Below are 21,691 nucleotides of genomic sequence, written 5' to 3'. Positions count from 1 at the left end.
TGTCCTAAACAGTTTGGGGCTGGGATTCTGAAGAGCAGCTTGCCCCAATATGAGTTTGCCCAGAGTTTTAAGTTCTGCTTCAGAGACCCTGCTGTATTTCCCATCAGCGAGAGAGGTTAGGTTGGTGGAAACATAGGGGATGGTGGAAACTCCAGATGCAGAACTGTTCAGTCTAAGGCAGCTGTTTCAAATCTTTTGCTTTTTTGTGCCACTGTTTTGGTATATTTTGAATAAATATTTAAAAAAAAGATTTTTATTGGCTTGGAATCTGTAGATATAGATTTAGATATAGATACAGATACACACACACACACACAGAGAGAGAGAGAGAGAGAGAGAGAGAGTTTTTACATTGCAAGTTGCATTTGATGCCCTGATTGGGATAAAATTAATTTATGAAATGGCCCTTATTTTAAGGAGTTTCATCTTGGAATTTGGTGTAAATTAATGATAAACACATTTATGTGTAACTTAATAATAGAAAATGAAAACAATATAAAATTCAGCTTTTATATAAAAACTGTTCAGAACATCAAAACATTCAGATACCTGACATTCAAATACACTGCAGGGATAGAATTGAAAAAACAAAATATTATTATATCTGACATAGATCCTATGTCTTTGGAAGGGGTTCTTTCTCTGAGACAAGGCTTTTGAAATAGACTTGCCATTGATGGACACATTGTGGGTTCAATTGCAATGGGAGCCCAGAATCCTCATTTTTACTATCCTTCTAAAAGGCTGCAAATAGTGTGTTAAAACAGACAGTGTTAGTTCAGATTACAACATCAAACACAGGTGTTTTCCCCTACTGCAAGCTGATTTATGGCAGTCATCTCAGAATATAGATGCATTTGGTGCTGGAACATAAGAAATGTCAGTACAATTTGGCAGATGTGATTTTTGAGATTAGTAACACTTACATTGGCTCATCATCCCTGTGTATGTTGGATCCTTTCCATAATGGTTTTTCATATGAATCCACACTGTGAAATAAGTGCAAGAATCTTAGTAATGGAGAAAATTCCTAGATATTCATATTTCTTTTTTACTTTCTTAACTGGAAGTTGCCATTCTTTATCTCATGGACAGAAGTATTCTAGGAATGGATTCTGAGGGGTCCTACATTTTTTTTTAACAGTAGTATCCAAAAAAATTTACTCCTCACATAAGAGAACAGGAATTAGTGTTTTGGTAGCTGGCTGAATCCCAAGCCGGAATTAAGATTGCCGGAAGAAATATCAACAACCTCAGATATGCAGATGACACAACCTTGATGGCAGAAAGTGAGGAGGAATTAAAGAACCTTTTAATGAGGGTGAAAGAGGAGAGCACAAAATATGGTCTGAAGCTCAACATCAAAAAAACAAAGATCATGGCCACTGGGCCCATCACCTCCTGGCAAATAGAAGAGGAAGAAATGGAGGCAGTGAGAGATTTTACTTTCTTGGGCTCCATGATCACTGCAGATGGTGACAGCAGTCATGAAATTAAAAGACGCCTGCTCCTTGGGAGAAAGGTGATGGCAAACCTAGACAGTGTCTTAAAAAACAGAGACATTACCTTGCCAACAAAGGTCCGTATAGTTAAAGCCATGGTTTTCCCAGTAGTGATGTATGGAAGTGAGAGCTGGACCATCAAGAAGGCTGATCACCGAAGAATTGATGCTTTTGAATTATGGTGCTGGAGGAGACTCTTGAGAGTCCCATGGACTGCAAGAAGATAAAACGTATCCATTCTTAAGGAAATCAGCCCTGAGTGCTCACTGGAAGGACAGATCGTGAAGCTGAGGCTCCAATACTTTGGCCACCTCATGAGAAGAGAAGACTCCCAGGAAAAGACCCTGATGTTGGAAAAGATGGAGGGCACAAGGGGAAGGGGACGACAGAGGACAAGATGGTTGGACAGTGTTCTCGAAGCTACAAACATGAGTCTGACCAAACTGCGGGAGGCAGTGGAAGACAGGAGTGCCTGGCGTGCTCTGGTCCATGGGGTCACGAAGAGTCGGACACGACTAAATGACTAAACAACAACAACAGACCATATTGTTTGTTAGTTTCTATTTATTTATTTCATAAAATTTATACACTGCCTTAGGGATGTTGGTTTTGTACTGCTGAACCTTGGGACTCAGCTAGACTATTAAAGAAAAAGCGATTTACTATATTAATTGTACGTGCGATATGACATTGTGCCAACAGATGGCAACGTGGAGTCCTGTTTTTCTCTACCTGTTTTCCCTGTTTAATTTACAACGCTTTAAATTGAAATGCTTCTTTGATGTGTCTAGATCCAGCCTTGGATTTTCTTCATTAGCGTATTTGAGCATTGTGGCATTATGTGATCATATTCATTAATGTGATTCATTAATTCATTAATGTGTAGAGATTTGACCAAACTGCGGGAGGCAGTACAACAACAACTAGTGTAGAGATTATTGGTTATTCAGCTTTTCACTTGTTGGCACTTAATATAAAGTGATGACTACTTATTGGCTTAGTCTGTTGGGACCAGCTATGGTAATTGGTTAGAAAATATGGCAAAGACAACCACTCATTACCTACAGAATGAACCACTATGCAAAGATTGTATGCAGTACCTTGGTTCATGGTACAGCAGGGGATTGCTGCTTGATATTTTATTAAAACTTCACTGTCCATTGGCATGCTTAAGGCATCTAACAAGATTGCAGTTACACAAAACAATTACAATGCAGAATTCTAAGGCTTCAGTGGAAAATTATTCTTGATAGAAACTTGTAGAGCTGGATTTGGACCTTCCTTTAGCTTCTGGCAGTTGAAGGACTTTCAGTGCTAGAGCAAATATGATCCACGAGGGCTGGCTTTGGCCTCTAAATCTGCTGCTGACAGTTGATGGCCTTCTAAGGTAGTAGCAGTGATTGTTAAAGCAAGTGAAGCAATGAGTTTGACTCATCCACTGCCTTTACTCTTTCTCTTTGTTCGCTAGTCCAGTTTACAGTGAAACTCTGCAACATCCCATCTCCATGCAGCTCTCTTAAAGGAAGAAGAGACTTACTACTTCTTCCTACCAGCTAAGGGAGCTGGGCATGTTTAGCCTGGAGAAGGTTAAGGGGTGATATGATAGCCATGTTCAAATATATAAAAGGATGTCACATAGAGGAGGGAGAAAGGTTGTTTTCTGCTGCTCCAGAGAAGCGGACACGGAGCAATGGATCCAAACTACAAGAAAGAAGATTCCACCTAAACATTAGGAAGAACTTCCTGACAGTAAGAGCTGTTCGACAGTGGAATTTGCTGCCAATGAGTGTGGTGGAGTCTCCTTCTTTGGAGGTCTTTAAGCAGAGGCTTGACAACCATATGTCAGGAGTGCTCTGATGGTGTTTCCTGCTTGGCAGGGGGTTGGACTCGATGGCCCTTGTGGTCTCTTCCAACTCTATGATTCTATGATTCTACTTTCAGTTCACCAAAACAAAAGTCACTCTAGAAACATGACAACTCATCAAATAGTTTCCTGGAATTACTTCAAATAAAATTAATAGCAATTCATAAGAAGAACTTACAAACAGTAGTCAGGGCAGAATTTACAAGGCTACTGTGTTTTGGTAGAAGCAGGACCCTAACTTCCATTTGGGTCCCTTCTCATTCCCCCTTCAGTAATACACCGTATTGAAAGTGCAACATGGCTGATAAGGGTATGTGGGAAAATAATGATTGGCAACATCTAACGATGCCCACCCACTTGCGTGATGGGACATCCCCAATCTGTTCTCCCCTGATGCCCAAGAAATCTGCTCTAGAGTCTCCTAACTCAGAGCAAATTCCTAAGCATGTTTACTCGGAAGTAAGGCCCAGTGACTTCGAAGTGATTTATTCTCAGTAAGTTCAAGTAACTGCCCATTTACGCCCATTCAATATGCACGTGGCTACACACACTGAAGGGACGCGGGTGGTGCTATGGGTTAAACCACAGAGCCTAGGACTTGCCGATCAGAAGGTCGCCGGTTTGAATCCTCACGACAGGGTGAGCTCCCGTTGCTCGGTCCCTGCTCCTGCCAACCTAGCAGTTTGAAAGCACATCAAAGTGCAAGTAGATAAATAGGTACTGCTCCGGATAGGAAGGTAAACGGCGTTTCCGTGCACTGCTCTGGTTTGCCAGAAGTGGCTCAGTCATACTGGCCACATGACCCGGAAGCTGTACGCCGGCTCCCTCGGCCAATAAAGCGAGATGAGTGCCGCAACCCCAGAGTCGGTCACAACTGGACCTAATGGTCAGGGGTCCCTTTACCTTTACACACGCTGAACCGTGAAGTGACCTAAAATGTCACAAAGGGGTTGGAACAGGACGGCGGACGGACGGACGGACAGAGTGTTTGCAGGCTTTTCCAATGGTGTTTCAAATATACACGATTTCACTGACACACACTGTGCCTCTGAACATAACCCCCATGTAAACAGGTTGCCTGTATGTTTAGAATTGGAGACTTGTCGTCATAGAATAATAGAATTTCTATCCCCTACTGCCCGACTCACCTCCTGTAGCCTTCTGTATAATATCCAGTTCTGTTCTGGAGTGCCCCAACCCCTCAAGAGCAACTAGCTTTTCAATTGGTACGAGGAGCTGGTTGGGAGATGCCCTTCCTGGTATGAGCAGTAGTGCTTTATCGCTAGCGCAAAGCCTCCACCAGATACAACCGGGTGACTTTATCACAAGCTTGAGTAACATTAGGTTGTTTTATAATGCAAATTGGACTGCTAGTGTGGTATGAATAATTAAGGCACATTGATATTTATAGACAGTCTTTTCCCCCACCCTCGAAGGTCTCTAGATAGCTTATTGCATGCTTTTAATAACAACAAAATGTCTCAAATGTGAAGATTCCCTCTTGACTGTTCAACTATGATTTTAAATTTGCCCTTCCACCCACCAGAACTTTGAAGGTGGTTCAGTTAAAAGTTGAGTGTCCAGATTCCAGCATTTTAAGCACTTTAGTAGCACTGCTTGTTTTCTTAGTTCTAATATCCTTTGGTTGTATTTTTTAATAGGCTCGGAATGTTAACACAAGTGAACTGGCAGCGATTAAAGTAATAAAATTAGAACCAGGTAAGCTTTTCAATTTTTTTCCCTACCTTGTAGTTCTATTTCCATTTATCTTTTTTGTGTCTCCCCCATCTTCTTCTTCTTTTGGTGTGTGTGTGTTGTTGTTTTTAAAAAAGGTGTCTGACTGAACCATGGCACCTGAATAACTATTGCTAGCGACTAATTTCCCCAAATAAAAACTGTAATCTTATCAGAGCGCTTTTTAACAGTCTTTGGTTAAGGTAATATCCAATTGGGGCAACCCACTTATACAAGGCACTTCCACTTCCACAGTCAGGATTTGCTTTTACTCCCTTCTTCTGTGTGCCCCCCAAACCTGCTCTGGATGGTTGGAGAGTCTGCAGCCACACCAAAATGTGTTAGGTTGGTGCCACAGTTGCTAAGGCCCTGCTGTGCACACTCTTTGGTCTCAATGAGTAAAGAGTTGAAAGGCTGGCAGAAAAAAATTAATGAATTCCCGCCCCCCACAAATGTAAGTGAATAAAATATGTTACTGTTTATCAGTTCTTGACCTTTCCTATCTTAACCTCAGATAGTATAGAATTATTTTTTCCAAGTATAGGGGGGAGGAATACTAGAAAAACCAAAGCAATATAACAGCTTTCTGCTGTCTGCTGACAAAAATGGCAAAATAGGAGCAACATTCACTAGCATTTTTCTGCCTTGTATGCTGATAAGGCTTACTGTACAGTCACACCACCCTGAAATTCTGTGTTCTTATTTAAAGAAGATGATCTAAGCAGGGAAGTGGCTGTAGGTAACAATTTGGCTGTATTTCAAGGACCTTTGTAAGTTACAGAACACCTAGAAACCAACACAGCCGGGTGCAAAGGAAAGAGTAAAGGGATAAACTTCCCTCTACAGAGAAGTCTGTGCCAAGTCAAACAAACATACAAGGAGGTTGCAGACTTTGTGAACATAACTAGCAGTGGGTATTCCTGTGTGTATCTGCGCCTCCTGGAATCAAAGCGGTGCATATTCCTGTAGAAAATCGCTTTTTGATTTAAAAACCCAGATATTCCTAGTGTTTAATGGCTCGGAGAAAAGTTTGAAAAACGTGTGAACGGTGCCTGGTTAAAACATGAGAACTGTGAGTGGATTTCCACAAGGCTTCTAACAATCACAAATGTGACACTTTGGTGATCAGAACAGCTGCCATTCACTGGGCTCTGTTCTTTTGTCATTCCCAATATGCCCACACACATATATTCCGCATTTATCCTTGCCAGAAACTCCATTCCCTTTGAAAAGCTGACGCTTGAAAGCAAAATGAGCTGTGCACATACAAATTAGCCTGACTTGCTAATAAGTCACTTGCCCTAGTCATGCTTGGTGGTGTCCATGCAATTTTTCCTGCATATAAATAATATCCATGCAGGAAAGTGTTGCATGTATAGCAGGACTGAAGAAGGAACCAGACCTGGTATTCAGCATAGATCTACTGCCGAAACAGAAACCCCATGTGCATTTCTCTCTCTCCACGTAAACCGTAGGCAGATTATCTCTGGTGTTTCTCTAGCAGCAGCATATACTGCTCTGGGGCAGAGAGACCTTCCTGTGCTGTGATGTCAGCATGTCATGCAAATCTGCCTTAAATGTTAAGGGCAGTAAGAAGAGAATTCAGCATAGGGCAGGGCATTTAAACAAACCCTTTGGATTGCAGCAACACTGCAAATTAGGTTAGCCCATGAGAAAGTGACTGACCAAAGGTCATCTTGTGAGCTTCATGGTTGATGGGATTTGAACCCTGGTTTCCCACGTCGTAGTCTGACAATCTTCACTACTCCAACACAAGAACTCTTGAAAGCAATTGCTTAGGATTGTTTCAGGGTTTTTTCAGAAAATCTGAATAAGTGGGTTATTGATAACAGGGAGTGGGGAGAATAATTCTCTGTATATAGTGTATTTTAAGAATGGAAGGTTATTACACATGCATTGTCTAGGTAAGCCTTACCACAGCCTTTTAAGGTAAGCCAGTATTTATTGTTATCATCCCTTACTGAGTTACTAAAAAATGTGCTCTCTTTTGTAGGCGAAGATTTTGCTGTTGTGCAGCAGGAAATCATTATGATGAAAGACTGTAAGCATGCAAACATTGTTGCTTATTTTGGCAGCTATCTCAGGTATATTTTTATGGTGTATTTTATTCTTCTAAGAATTCTTCACTGCTTGCAAAAATAAAAGACCTATTATGACCCTGAATTTGGATGATGGGGGTGGGGGGCATCGGGAGGGGATTTGCCAGTACCAAGTTTTAATTATCTGTGGCATGCTGCACTCCTTAGGGAGTTTGTTTTGTCTGTTTTCTCATATCCATAGCAAATCACTTCAAACTCCTTGGTGGTTCCTGCCCTAGAGTATACAAAGGGCACGATAATCCTTTTTCTGGAAAACAATTATGTAGGCTCTCTTCTCCCCATCACAAGTTCTTGCCTCATTGCTCTACGCCATTTCCCTGGGCTTCATGGGTACTTCTCCTCCAGCACGAAGAAGGATGGAACCTAGTCAGAGTGGAGGAGCCAGATGGAGTCTTTTGCTCTGAGAGTACAGTTGATCCTTTTAATCTGTAATCAAAGAATTAATCAGTCACGGCTGGCTAATCAATTAATGCTATCATCCCTCAGTTGAACAAATCCTTATTATACTTCTGCAGAGTACTTTTCCTGTATTGGCGAGCACTTTCTCTGTATTGCGTTAAAGCCCCAGACATTCCTCTCCAGCTGTTTCTCTTGTTAATCAGGTTGTCAGCTTTTCCTTAGGCATGGCTTCTTGGCCAGAAAAGCAGAAATGTATCAAGTGAAGCTCTTCTTGGTATTCAGTTATCATTGTTGTGATGGCTGGTGTGTGTGGGAACCCCTCTTGCCAAATTTCCAAATGTCTCTAGCTGTAGGTACAAGAGACTTGTCAGGGGTGGGGCACAGTTGATCGTCCTAATTAACTGTCACAGTTATGCCTGTTTTATTACAGTTTAGAAATGTCTTGTTACTTAATTATGAATCACTTCATTGTTGAGATTCTTTATTGTGACCATTGACCTATAGATATGCAGTTGACAGTGTTGCTTTGATGTATTAAGGCAGAGGTTCTGATAAAGGGTTGTATTAAATGGTGTGCTTCTGTGAACAGGTGGAGTCATCCTATGGAAGAATCTTTGTATTTTTATTAGATTTCTTATCCACCCTTCACCATATAAGGTCCCCAGACAAGTTACAATAATTTAAAAATACAATATTAAAATCTGTTAAAGCAAATTTCAGCCTAGTTAATTGGGTAGCTCCTAATGATATATATTTCAAAGGCCAGATTACCCATTCAAAGTCCAGCCACATGTGTTGGGCCAACAATGTATTGAGACAGGTCCACAATATTCCAGATGTGACCTGACCAAGGCAGAATAGAGGGGTGCTGTTACTTCCATTGAACTGGATACTATACTTCTGTCAATGCAGCGTAGAAGAGCATTCACTCTTTTTTTGCCACTGCATCACACTGTGGACTCTTGTTAAGCTGATGGTCTACTAAGACCCCTGGATCATTTTCACATGTACTACTGGCAATCCAGGTGCCCCCCATCTTAAATCTGTTCAGCTGGTTCTTTCTGCCTAAGTGTAGAACCCTACATTTGTCCCTATTGAAATCCATTCTGTTAACTTTGGCCCAGTTCTCCAGTCTGTTAAGGTCATATTGAATCCTGATTCTGTCTTCTGCTGCAATAGCTACCCCTGCCAGTTTGGTGTCATCTGCAGATTGGCTAAGCATCTTCTCAGTTCCTTCATCCAAGATGTTTATAAAGATGTTCCCTGAGTAGTTCCTTCTAAACTCTCATTGGAACTACTCAGAGCACATCAAGCCTAAATATGCTGCTTTGAATGTTTCTGGGACCATTTATGATTGAATTTAACCACATTTTTGACATGTGCTGTTGAACCTTAAATATATTTTTGCCTTCAACAGTTTATTTAAAGCTGTTTCATACTTGTTTTCTTAAGACTCATTGAGTTTAATCAGGATGGCTTTTTAGTGAAGGCTCACTGAGTTACTTCAAGTGGCATGAATTCCATTGAATTCCGACATCCTAAATTTCTTATTAATGAAAACCATGCAGTTCCTAGACTCATATAATTGTACAGTTGGGAAGGGACCACATGGATCATCTAGTCCACCCCCTGCAATGCAGAGATATTTTGCTCAAGGTGGGGTTCAAATCCACAACCCTGATATTAAGTGTCTCATGTTCTACCAAGCTATCTCTTTATCTCTTTTCTCTTTGTGTAATGTTAGGCATCAAATTCCGTGTCTCACGTAAAACCTACTAATATGAACTTCCCTGCTTAACAGTCAGGTAGAAAAGGCCCAGAGAATTCCCTTGTTAAGACTCTTCATGATCTGGAAGGAACTGCAGCTTCTTAAAATAGCAAAGCAAATCTTGTGTGGCTAGTTTGCAGTTTTATCAGAATAAAAGAATGTGTGCTGTTACATTTGTGGCAAATATAGTAAATTAGCCAGGAAGCTGAGATGCAGCATAATTATTTAGATGTGTCCTGCATCTTTTTTTACATTGTGCGGCATATTTAATTGTTACTGTGTCTCAACTTCTGCATTTGGACAGCATTTTGAACCATGTCGGCGTGTTATGTGCTGCCTCATGTGGTTTTGTATTTATTTTAGATTTTTTTCCTGCTTACTCTGAAGGCCGTAGATTGGTTACACTATTTTAAAACCTGAAGTGTAAGCATTGACAGTGGAAAACTGAGAAAAATCCTAATAGAATGAAATACCAACCAATCCTCCAAAGACTGGCCATTGAAATGCCACCACCAAATGGTATTGCATAATTTCCTTCAGCACCTCTTCCAAGAAGAAAATCCCATAGTTATGTAACAGTGACAGAGAACACTTCTGAATATGGATGTGGTGCCCAATTCAAAGAAGAGAGCACTCTTTGTCAGTTTTGGAGTTCGCTGCAGGAGATAGAGAAGGGAGAGTTGTGCAGGGCCAAAAGGTGCAGCCTTTAGTTCTAATCCAAAAAGTAGGGCAAAGTTGCCATTGCTAACCATTTATTTATTGTTTATAAATATGCAAAACTAATAAAATTTGATTTTTAGACGTGATAAACTGTGGATTTGCATGGAGTTCTGTGGAGGCGGTTCATTGCAGGACATTTACCATGGTAAGTTAAAGAGAGGTGTAATTCTTCTTGGGAACTGCAGATAGGAGGTGGAAAATTAAGAGGGCTCTGTTGACTCCTTTAATAATTCCAGATTGGACCTAGAAAAGTTTATTTTAAAGCCAAGAAAATATATATAATGCATGAACTATATAGCCTACAGGCACCACAAAATAACAGGCCAAGCCTCTTGACTATACAGTGGTATCTTGGTTTGCAACCACTTTGGATTACAACCGTTTTGGATTACAACCACATCAAACCCGGAAGTGCATGTCCCTTTTTTTGGATTACAACCCTTTTTTTATTATTACAACCAATTTTTGGGGGGAGGCCCCATTGGCGAAAGAGCGCCTTGGGTTACAACCTGTTTTGGTTTACAACCGGACCTCCGGAACGGATTATGGTTGTAAACCAAGGTACCACTGTAATATGAATATTCATTGACTAATAACTGCTCAGTATAAGAGCCCTTCTGCCTTAATTCTTTTTCTGAATATTACCTTGTTTTGCTTTCAGCACTGGCAGTTATGAAAGCTTGTAGTTGGTTACAGTTGTAAGAAGGTAGTTATGTAAGACGCTCATGGTAAAAGGAGATTAGATGGATAAGCCACTTCTAAACTTTCATTTTACTTTAATATATTCAACAGACACCTATGTTTTAATAATAGTAGAATCTCTTTGCACACCACCATCCCTTAAATAAAAACTGTGACACAAGTAAATTGACCTGAAATTCTGCACATCTTGTAACAATCCTTGTTGGTTTCTGGATATGTGATAGTGAAATATTTGCAACCTGATCCTAGGCATAATTAAGTCCTATTGCTCTCAGTGGAATCTAATATGTTTGTTTTTACATCTCGTTTCCTGCATTTCTGTTATAATATCAAACCCAAGGCAGCTTACAGATGGCTCCCTCTAAAAACAAAACTCAGTTGGCAAGTGCCAACAGAAGTAGAGCCGTAATGGGGCCTCTGAGAAACAATAGGGAAGAATTGTTATACAGTGGTACATCGGTTTAAGAACGGTCCTGTTTACGAACGATTCGGTTTATGAACTCTGCAAAACTGGAAATATTGACTTGGTTTGAGAACTTTACCTCAATCTAAGAATGGAATCTGAACGGTGGGAGGGCACCGACGGTGGGAGGCCTCATTAGGGAAAGCACGCCTCGGTTTAAGAACTGTTTCAGTTTAAGAACGGACTTCCGGAACGGATTAAGTTCGTAAATCAAAGTACCACTGTACTTGGGGAACATCTCAGTGAGGACTGATCATGTTTAGTAACCACCTAGTTCCAAGTGTCTGTTGGAAAAGAGAAAGTGGAATGCCCTGCTTGAATGGTTTAGATGTCTGTAACCCCAAACAGAAAGGAGGATATGATGCAACATTTTGTTGCAGGTTCCTCTTGTAAATAGATAAATTGCAACAAAATTTGAAAACAGTTCTAACAGGGGAACAAGTCAATTAGTGGTAAAAACAGCAACATGAAAGTATGCTTAGGATCCCAGCATTGTTACTTATTGCTCAGCAAAGTTTATCAGAGACATTTAATCTTGTTAGATTGAATGTTGAATAGTTGAATGTTTTGATTTTCGCTGCTAGTCAAGTATACAGCAGGGTTTGGAAAATGCCAACCAAATCTCCTTATTGAGTATAATATGCCACGTGTGTGGACTTACTAATATAACATGTACCATGGTAATAAGCTTGTTTGGCCCATCTAGTGTGGTACAGTTTTCAGTATGCTGAAGGCAGAGTTTGCTGCCCTAAACTATGCCCTGTGTCACAGAGTGCGGCCCCAGTCAAAAGTCTTATTTGCACAGCATGAAAGGCATTTAACCCAGTGATGATGCTTGGTCATATTTCAGCAGAAACCTGGACACACCGCAGCATATTGTTAATGGCTGGGGTTCTGCTGGGCTGCAAAGCAGTTTCCTTGGTATTCTTGCTAATCTCCTCCCCTTATTTCTCTAAACTGCATTTTCTCCACTTGCAATAGTTGAACAAAATTCACAGGGAGGGAAAGTAGAGGGTTTCCCCTCCCGTTGAATGATAGTGTGACCTTTCTGTTACTCAAGCTGTGTCACTCTTTTATGCTCAACAAAGAAGAGAGCTCTTCTCTCCTACAGGCATATTGTGTTATTTCGTTATGCCTCATCATTCCTGTGTTTCTCTGTTACACAGTGATTGATGGTGTCCTTGTGATGGTGCCACCTGTGTGTTAGGAAATGAGCTTATTTTACGTGTGTGGCTGAACAGATGTCAGGAGCTAATGCTTTCCTGTTACTACTGATTTTGGCTGCAAACCTGCTTTTTAAAAGAGTGAAATATTCTGCCTCTTAATTAATTTCCAAGCTGTTTCTATCACCCAGGCCAGTGTCAACCGTTAGATACGCAAGTCGTAAAATCCAAAAGATTTTAAGCACAATCTTCTATGTATTTCCATGAGATGCTTTGATAGAATAGTTCTTACAACTTGTTCCATGTTACCTACATCTAGAATTCAGTTTAGATCATCTGATTATAATCTTCCACAACTCCCCCCTCCAGGAAACTGAGCTCATGGTACTCTGATCATAGTTTCTAAAGTATGTAGAACCTGAGAGTTTGAACTGTTTAGATACACTCCCCTACACACACACACACACACACACACACACACACACACACCAGATCACTCCTGGGGGCCTGAGAAAGAGTAGACAAGGATTTACAGAAATAATAAAATATCCTAAAATACCAAGCAAGTTCTTTAAAAGGGAGAAACGTAGCAAAAGAAAGATATGGAAAGGAAAACAAAGGCAACTCTTGAAAGCCAAGTATAGAACAAAAAGGAGCTTGTTTGCAGCTGCACTGTAAGGGTGAGTAGGGAGAAACAAAGGCCAATATATGGAGGTAGGGAGTTTCACGCTTTGGGACCCAGTACGTGAAAAACGTTGTTATGTTTTTCTAATCTGGGCAAAAGGGGTAAGACATCCTCCAAACAGAATTGTGCCTTGGTCCTTTGGAGCATCACTACGAATTCCAGCCAAAATCCTTATATGTGAGCCTGCCTTGGCTTTCTGGCAAAATGTGAAGTGGTGCTATTTCATCTGCTTCCGGGCTAGGAATATTAACTGTGTGCGCGCATGCGCACGCATGTGAGAAACGATAAGGGAACGAAATTGCAGTGAGTTTTGAAGAGTAACAGTGAAATTGCGGTGAACATTCTAATTTTTTGTTTGGGGGGGGCTCTTTTCTTCTAGTAACTGGACCTCTTTCGGAGCAGCAAATTGCTTATGTTAGCAGAGAAACACTACAGGTGAATATTATTCTTATATTGTTAGCCTTTGGCATAGAAATAATCTGGGGGGGGGGGGAATATAAGTCGCCATCTTTTGCTGAATACCAACAGATGTGGAATTGTGCATTAATTCTAGGTATTGCTCTGCTGATTATGATTATGATTATTTATACCCTGCCCATCTGGCTGGGTTTCCCAGCCAGATTTGCTACATATTTTTCTTGTCCAGTTCTTAGTTGCCTCCCCCACAAAGGAGTCAGTACTGAAGCTTATGCGTTTGCCTATGTATTACATATGTGTGTGTTGGCTTAGGGTGCTGCAGAGAAACATACCTATCTTATGGCTTAGAATCTTAGGCATCAGATGTACTGCTCTGTAGCTCACGAAAAATTCTTGTGTACTTCTGATTATTTGTATTTGCTGATGAACTGCCAGCACAAGCAGCGCCCGAATTCCAAACACATTTGCTCAGAAGGAAGGAACATAAGTGCACTACCTACGATTGCAGGCTTCAGTATAGCTATGGGCTTCTGTCATGGTTTTTGCTGTTGCCTAAATTTGAGTCATCTGAGATGCTTTTCTGAAGATGTTCACTGCCGACTTTCTGCCTTGAAAGGAGAGAGTGAACCTGTCTTGTTTCCGCTTCCTTCCTTATTCCTTCTGTCAGCCTTTCAAATGTAGGTTGGTCCTGCAGTGATGTGAATGAAAATACAATCAAGACACATAGCAGAGACACCATTTAGCTTTTTTTCATCTAGTTGGTTTTCCCCCTGTATAGAATAAAACATGAATTTACACAGGCAACTTTTTCCAATGGCTTTTTTTTTTAACTATAGGGATTATATTACCTTCACAGTAGAGGAAAAATGCACAGAGACATAAAGGTAGGTGATTCTTTGAATTGTTTCATGTGGTGTATACAGTTCTCAGTTAAAATGTTAACCATGAAATATGATTTTAAGTCCCATCAGTTTTAAAAATTGGGATCATATAAATGTATTGTATGGAGGAGGCAGAAATGTCCTTTTAAAAGGTCTAGTGAAGTGCTTTGGCAGAGGTTTTGTTTCAAGTATGTTATAATGGCTATTCTGTTCCTGTGGGATTATATCTGTGTTGCCTGTGGATGATGCAAAATACAGTTTAAATTGATGAAGACATAAAATGGAATCTAGAGTTCCCCTTGCACAAGCAGAAGACACTTTCCTATTTAAGGGGTGCGTGTTGCAGTCCTATGATATTCCAGAAGGCCCTCCTACCTTAGGAATAACTCTGGGGAGTGCAGAAAGGAAAGAGATCAAGAAAGCTCCACTGTGCTCATGCTTTTCCGGATCTATACCAAGGTTTGACAGTTTGAAGAAAGCCCCATCCTTCATCTCCCTGGGTTTGGAACACTGGGAGTTGAAGGTCTCTGTGAACTGATGCTGGAGGCTGCAGGGAGAGAAGGAATCACTGATTTACATTAGTGACTGGAATCACCTTGGGTGAAATCAAGCTGCCATTCTTACAGGGTCTGTCAAACCTCAGGGGTGACCTGTGAAGGGGGTTTACGAACTGAAGTTGGCTTGGGCTAATGAGGATTCAAGCTGATGATTTTAGGGAAGCACCATATGTTATTTCTGTTTGAACAACATCTTGTAAAGGATATCTGTGGTTTGTTGTACCCAAAATGCTATTTTACTGGCAAAGAAGAGCCAAAGGGTATACTTTGCAGAAGTATACTTAGTTCCAGTTTAACTTAATAAAATTAAGCAATGTTGCTGTGCCATATTTCATGATGACATATATTCCAATTAGGATATCCTATTTATGGCATTGGTTCCAATTTGTCTTGATATGAGGGTGGACAGCTCTGTAATCATCACCCTGAGGGTGGGTATTGCTTGCCACCCCTCTCTTTACGTTAGCAAATATGGTTCTATAGTTGCTATCCTTTTTTAAAATATATATGCAAGAATGGCACTATAGTTTTGTTCCATTCCTAGCATTTATATTCTGAATATTAAGTAGCATATTCATTGTGTCAAAACAGTTAAAAGAACATGAAGTCTAAAAAGCTGTCTGTTGCCATTTCCCCCCTCCAGGGAGCAAATATTCTTTTAACTGATAACGGCTATGTGAAATTAGGTAGGTACGTTCACTTCTATATACGCTTTGCTATATGTTGTAGTATGATCATCCAGATGGTTGAGCAGCGAAGTATCATATCATTATTTGTAGCTTTGCTTAGGAAAGCAGAAAGCGTACAGTCACAATCCAAAGAAGTTGTATGTGTTCCTGGCAAGTTTTTGCTTTGAAGTTTTTACCAGAATGATTGCAGAGATAAGCTGCTGTTCATCTTTTTCTTTTTCAAAGAAGGCTTTCCTCTTCAGCTGTCAGAATTTGCGGGGCTGGAAACTAGAAAGCTTTGTTTGTATGTGAATTTTTCACCTGCATACACTTAGAGGCTCTTTTGGATGGTGACCAGTATTTATTGTACAGTTTAAATGAAGACAATAGAAGGAAGAAATAGAAGGGTGCAGGAGCAGGCTGCAAGGTAGCCCATTCAAAATGAAAAGACTAATTGTCTTAGAAATGGGAAGGAATTGCTTAATGTGGCCTTTCTTGCACTTTGAGGATAATTGCATAGTTAGAGGGAAATATGAAACAAAGATTAAAAAGGCTTTCAAAAGTTGTTCCAACCAGTTTGTAAATATCTGGACTGCATAAAACTCTGACTGTTCTGTTTGTTACAATAAGCATGTTAATTATTACATCACATTGCCTGCAAATCTTTTACAGCTGATTTTGGAGTAGCAGCACAAATAACAGCTACAATTGCTAAAAGGAAATCTTTCATTGGAACACCATATTGGTAATTTTCCTTTCTTTAGTAATACTTATTGCATGGATAAAAATATAACTTGAGCTGCATTTTATCTTGAAGTGGATGGGGAAACCTTTATGAATTGTGTAACATTTGTTTTGAGATGACAGAATCAGGATTTGTGGGTTGTCGCTCGATCAGCATTTTGGCAGTGGGGGATTCAGCATGGATTGTGGGTTCATTTTTGAAGGACTTGCAGTAGGCATGTCTTTCTCAATCTTCACACAGTACTTGGGCAAAGTTATGGTTGCCAATTACCCAAAAGAAAGAGTCCTCAAAAGCAGTTGAGGGTGTGGGTATGGGTGTGTATTTATAGATCTTGTAGCATGGAGATAAATGTTGTAAAATGTTAATGATACAATTAGAATAGCCGGTTGAAATGTTGGCAGGCAAAGTGGAAAAACAGCAACCTTGACCTGGCATTGGGACGCGTGAAGGTAGGACGGCATTTGCTGTGTGTGGCTTAATTAAAAGTGTAATGAACAACAGGGAGATTAACAGTGAAATTTATTGAAAATTACTTGGGCTGCATTGTGTTTCCAAAATTTAAGGATTAGAACTTGCTGCATATTCCAATCTAGTGTTCTCTGATTTTTAGGATGGCCCCTGAAGTTGCTGCAGTTGAAAGGAAGGGTGGCTATAATCAGCTCTGTGACCTATGGGCTGTTGGAATAACTGCTATAGAACTAGCAGAACTTCAGCCCCCTATGTTTGACTTGCATCCAATGAGGTTGGTAAATGTATGTAAAGCTGGAAAATAGGAAAATAACTACGAGAGGATACATGTGATTTTCAGGTTTTCTTAAAAGTAACGTACTAACCACAGAATACAGAACCTGCCTGCATGTTTGCATTTTTCTGTCCATTGACAGATGGCTTGCACAGTCAGCTTTGGCAACTGTTTGATAGAGGAAGGAAAAAGAAGGAAAGGTGTGATTCTTTCCTTTTATTTCTTCCTTATGTCTCTAGGAAAGCGCTCTGGAACAGTTTCAAATATGAAAAATGTGGACGGGGATAGTTCTCTTACTTTAAGGCTTTATGATACAGGGTTTATGTGGTTGCCATTTCTAAAGTCTCTTTCCAAAATAGATATTCGATTATCATAAAAGCCTGCTTAGCTAGAGACAATAGAGGGATAGAAAAATGAACCTTCAGACATGGGCAGCAGTGGTGACTTCCGGTCTCTCAGGAGCTTTTGGTTTACATTCCTTTCCCCTGCACCACACATGCTGTCTTCTGAGTGTGTTTCAACCCACTTCAGCTGTTCAGTAGTAGATGTCCTGCAAATTACTAGTAGCATCCTTTTGACAATTCTTCCTGAGCTATCACATATAGATGTAGCTCAGGCATAGGCAAACTCGGCCCTCCAGATGTTTTGGGACTGCAGTTCCCATCATCCCTGACCACCAGTCCTGTTAGCTAGGGATGATGGGAGTTGTAGTCCCAAAACATCTGGAGGGCCGAGTTTGCCTATGCCTGATGTAGCGTGTGTGCTAGAGGCCTGAAGAAGAGCCATCCACAGCGCTGCTTGTAACAGCTGAAGAGCTTTGGCTATTGCACTGCTCTCAGAAGATCACATGCCAAGGCAGCTGATGGGGGAAATGAGAGTCGTGTTTGCAAGAGTCTTACAGAAGCTGTGTTCCAGGTGCACAGGGTCTTTACAGAACCAAACAGTAAGGCCTCAAATAAGTATAGCTACCCCTGTCATTAAAGACACTCAGCCTTTTTTTTAAAAAAAAACCAAGATAGATTGCTGTTGCATTTAATTTATGATGTAAATCAGATAGCTGCCATTCTTGCCTTGTGCATTCTACCTGGATGTTATGGGCCCATTGACAGAGTGAGGTGTTTTTTGTTTTTGTTTCCTTTTTAAACAAAAAAAATTTCCCCTACTGAAGGCATCTCAGAGTTTTTGTTCCTGGCTATAAAATATCGATTTTGTAGTTCTTAAATAGCAAGTAACAACTGTTCTTGCTTTTCAGAGCACTCTTTCTAATGACAAAAAGCAACTTTCAGTCTCCCAAGCTAAAGGACAAAATGAAATGGTAAATACCTTTGTTATATAGCCACACTGTATTGATTATTGTGTTCACCAAATAACCTTCTAAAGCTTGCAATTACATTTTAAAGGTCAAATAGCTTCCACCATTTTGTGAAAATGGCACTTACAAAGAATCCTAAGAAAAGACCCACAGCTGAAAAACTATTACAGGTATAACTTACGTTTTATTGTTTTCCACTGTGTTAAAATGCTGTCTGTAGTATTGTCCTTATGTGAAGAAACCTTCCATAAGGAGGTGCCAAGGCAAATCATTCCTGGTGGGGGGAACCAGTAGGCTGGCGTGGCGTATTATGTTATACAGTATTCAGTTGGTTCAACGATTGGTGTGCTGAGGCCTATGGAATACCTATTTTTGTTTATCTGATTCCTTCCCCTATACATATCATATGAGCTGCTCCTTCTTTCTTTAGTCTGTGTGTTCCCATATGGGAGTGGGCAGGAAAAGTGAGCACTTGACGGAACTTTGCCTTGATAATCTTGGAGAGACTTAAACATTGTTTTTATTGTTGGTTTTAGGGAGCTTGCCCAACTTCTATCTATGTTAAAACTCTCAAATTCTAATGCGTATTCCATTTGCTTTCTCTCCTGCTTCATTTTGTCTCTTTAGCATCCTTTTGTTACCCAGCCCTTGACCCGGACGCTTGCTATTGAACTGTTGGATAAAATGAATAATCCTGATCATTCCACCTATCATGATTTTGATGATGATGATCCTGAGGTGAGAATACTTCTTTCTTATAGAAGTCAGTGCATTTGCAGTTTTGTAATACAGTGGTAACTCAGGTTAAGTACTTAATTCGTTCTGGAGGTCCATTCTTAACCTGAAACTGTTCTTAACCTGGAGCACCACTTTAGCTAATGGGGCCTCCTGCTCCTGCCGCACCGCCAGAGCACGATTTCTGTTCTCATCCTGAAGCAAAGTTCTTAAGCCGAGGTACTATTTCTGGGTTAGCAGAGTCTGTAACCTGAAGCGTATGTAACCCGAGGTACCACTGTAAAACATCTGAGCTATATCTGAGACATCTTCCCCATGTCAGGTAGTGTGAGGATGAGGAGGGTGGTTGCGAATACAGTGGTGCCCCGCAAGACGAATGCCTCGCTAGACGAAAAACCCGCTAGACAAAAGGGTTTTCCGTTTTTCGAGGCACTTCGCAAGACGAATTTCCCTATGGGCTTGCTTCACAAGACGAAAACGTCTTGTGAGTCTTGCGAGTTTTTTCCCTCCCCCCCCCCTTTTTCTAAGCCGCTAATAGCCGCTAATAGCGCTAATCCGCTAATAGGGATGCTTCGCAAGACGAAAAAACCGCTAGACGAAGAGACTCGCAGAACGGATTATTTTCGTCTTGCGAGGCACCACTGTATATGTATTTCTAGAACTTGTCTCATGAATGAGTGAAACTGGTGAGAAAGGAATCTTGGATTGAGGGAGAGTGACTTACCCAAAGAGACCGGACTCGTGCTCTTTAGCTGCTATGCTGCACTGATTCTGCTTACTAGCTGAACTCAACAGTAAATGCCAGACAATGGGCACAATTTCTCTTGCCCTCATCCTCAGGGCACCAGACTTAGCTGGCCTCTGAGACACCACGGAGCCCAGAGACCATGCAACAGACACTGGCACTGCTCAGAATAGTGTGCTACAGGCTTTTTTGTAGCTCCAAGCAGTTTGTTACTGTTGTATCTCCCATCATTGCATGGGGTGTGTGCTGTGCGTTATCTCCCATGTTAAGCTTTGCATAAGTATATATTGACAATGCACATTTTAGTTGTCTAAAAAAATATTGAAAGAGTCAGAGATTCTGTGAACCTTGTCCACTTTTTAGATTCAAAGTAATCAAAATCCTTTTACTGTACTATAGGAAAACAATCTTTCAGTCCCCTAATTTGCCATGAATTCACTGAGCTGGAGCTCTTTGCAGCCTAGGCATTTCTGAAGATGCTCACACTTAAATTATTACTTGCTACTACGTCATTGCTTACGGAGCTTAGGACACTTCCTCATCTGTTTCCACAAACTACCGTAGTTATCTGAAACAAGAAGGCAGTTTCCAGGCCTTGTATTGAACTGGTGGTTTATTTTTGATCGACGGATAAGGATGCCACTTAACAGCATTAGAGGAAAATCTTTAGTGACTAATTACATTGTGAAGCTGGGATACATTCTTAGCTAGCTTAGGCTGCTTAACTTTTCAGGATGCATCCTGAAGCTTACTTGCATTTAATCCCTATAACACTGAGATAAATAATCTAGGTTGCTAGAGGGGGCTGTAGTTCAGTGTCTCGTCTAAACGCCTATATAGCAAAATCTTTATTTCAGGTTTTATAACTTCAGTTTTGCTGAAAGCATAACTTCTGCAATGGTTTCTACTTGTAATTCTCCACTAGCACCTCAACAAGTTTACAGTGCACCCATATTGAGGGAGCTAAATAGAGAAACTGGTAGTAAAGCAGAGCTAGCACCTGGGCAAGGTGCCTCCAGAGCAGGTTTATGCTATCCTGGTTCCCCCCCCCAAAAAAAAACAAGTTCATAAATGTACCAACCAAGCACGTACATAGATATGGGGACCACATGTCTGGAGCAGCACAGGAAGACCGTCCTGAAACCATTTTGACTCCCAAACTGACCAAATGTTTTCTCTGCAAGGAGGGAGGGGGTGAGGGAACCTTCCCATTGTCTCAGGAATTGGGTAATCACCATCTCAAAGGAGTGGCCAGACTACCAGGAAAGGCAATCAGATAAGGCATTATCAGATAACCTGGCCGACAGGAAAAACAACAACATTCAAATTTCTGTTGTAGACCACCTTTTCTGTGATGTAGGTATAATGTTTGTGGGGGTGGTCTTGGGTTACACCCCTTCTGTGATGTATGTATGGAGGGGTGGTCTTGAGCTCCAGGGAAGGGAATTTAAAATGTCTATATAAGGGCAGGCACACCTTGGTTCAGGGTCCTCCTCCGTCCTCCATGTGAGGGGAGCACCCTGCTGCAACAGCTTTAATAAAGATCAGGCTTACGAGCTGCTTTGCTTCTCAATATTCTCTGGTTGGCCTCTGTTATTTTCTCCTACCGATGGAGAACCTACAAAGGACTCTATAAGGGCTCTTGTGTCCCCCATAAGGGAATAAGGGCAGATTTTGTTTACAACAGCTACGATTCATAGCATGCTTGCTGCCCTGATGCACAGGTAACAAGGAGAGAGGGAGAGCATATTAGTGACCACCATTGGCCT

General features: G+C 40.9%; 1 protein-coding gene across 8 annotated transcripts in view; it reads left to right on the top strand.

Annotated features, from left to right (window-relative positions):
- MAP4K3 (mitogen-activated protein kinase kinase kinase kinase 3) overlaps positions 1–21,691 on the top strand; it is a 65,986-nt gene that overhangs the window by 6,505 nt on the left and 37,790 nt on the right. For all 8 annotated transcript variants that reach the window (XM_079968567.1, XM_079968566.1, XM_079968570.1 and 5 more), the window contains exons 2-12: positions 5,028–5,085; positions 7,115–7,205; positions 10,188–10,252; positions 13,500–13,555; positions 14,374–14,421; positions 15,619–15,661; positions 16,316–16,388; positions 16,999–17,130; positions 18,383–18,445; positions 18,531–18,612; positions 19,070–19,180. In XM_079968567.1, the coding sequence (XP_079824693.1) occupies positions 5,028–5,085; positions 7,115–7,205; positions 10,188–10,252; positions 13,500–13,555; positions 14,374–14,421; positions 15,619–15,661; positions 16,316–16,388; positions 16,999–17,130; positions 18,383–18,445; positions 18,531–18,612; positions 19,070–19,180 (822 nt within the window). The remainder of the gene's footprint in view (positions 1–5,027; positions 5,086–7,114; positions 7,206–10,187; positions 10,253–13,499; positions 13,556–14,373; positions 14,422–15,618; positions 15,662–16,315; positions 16,389–16,998; positions 17,131–18,382; positions 18,446–18,530; positions 18,613–19,069; positions 19,181–21,691) is intronic.

This window comes from Podarcis cretensis (genome assembly GCF_951804945.1).
Source record: "Podarcis cretensis genome assembly, chromosome: 3".
Classification (NCBI taxonomy): Eukaryota; Metazoa; Chordata; class Lepidosauria; order Squamata; family Lacertidae; genus Podarcis; species Podarcis cretensis.
Note: the sequence above shows the minus strand (reverse complement) of the source record. Positions and strands in the feature narration are given on the sequence as shown.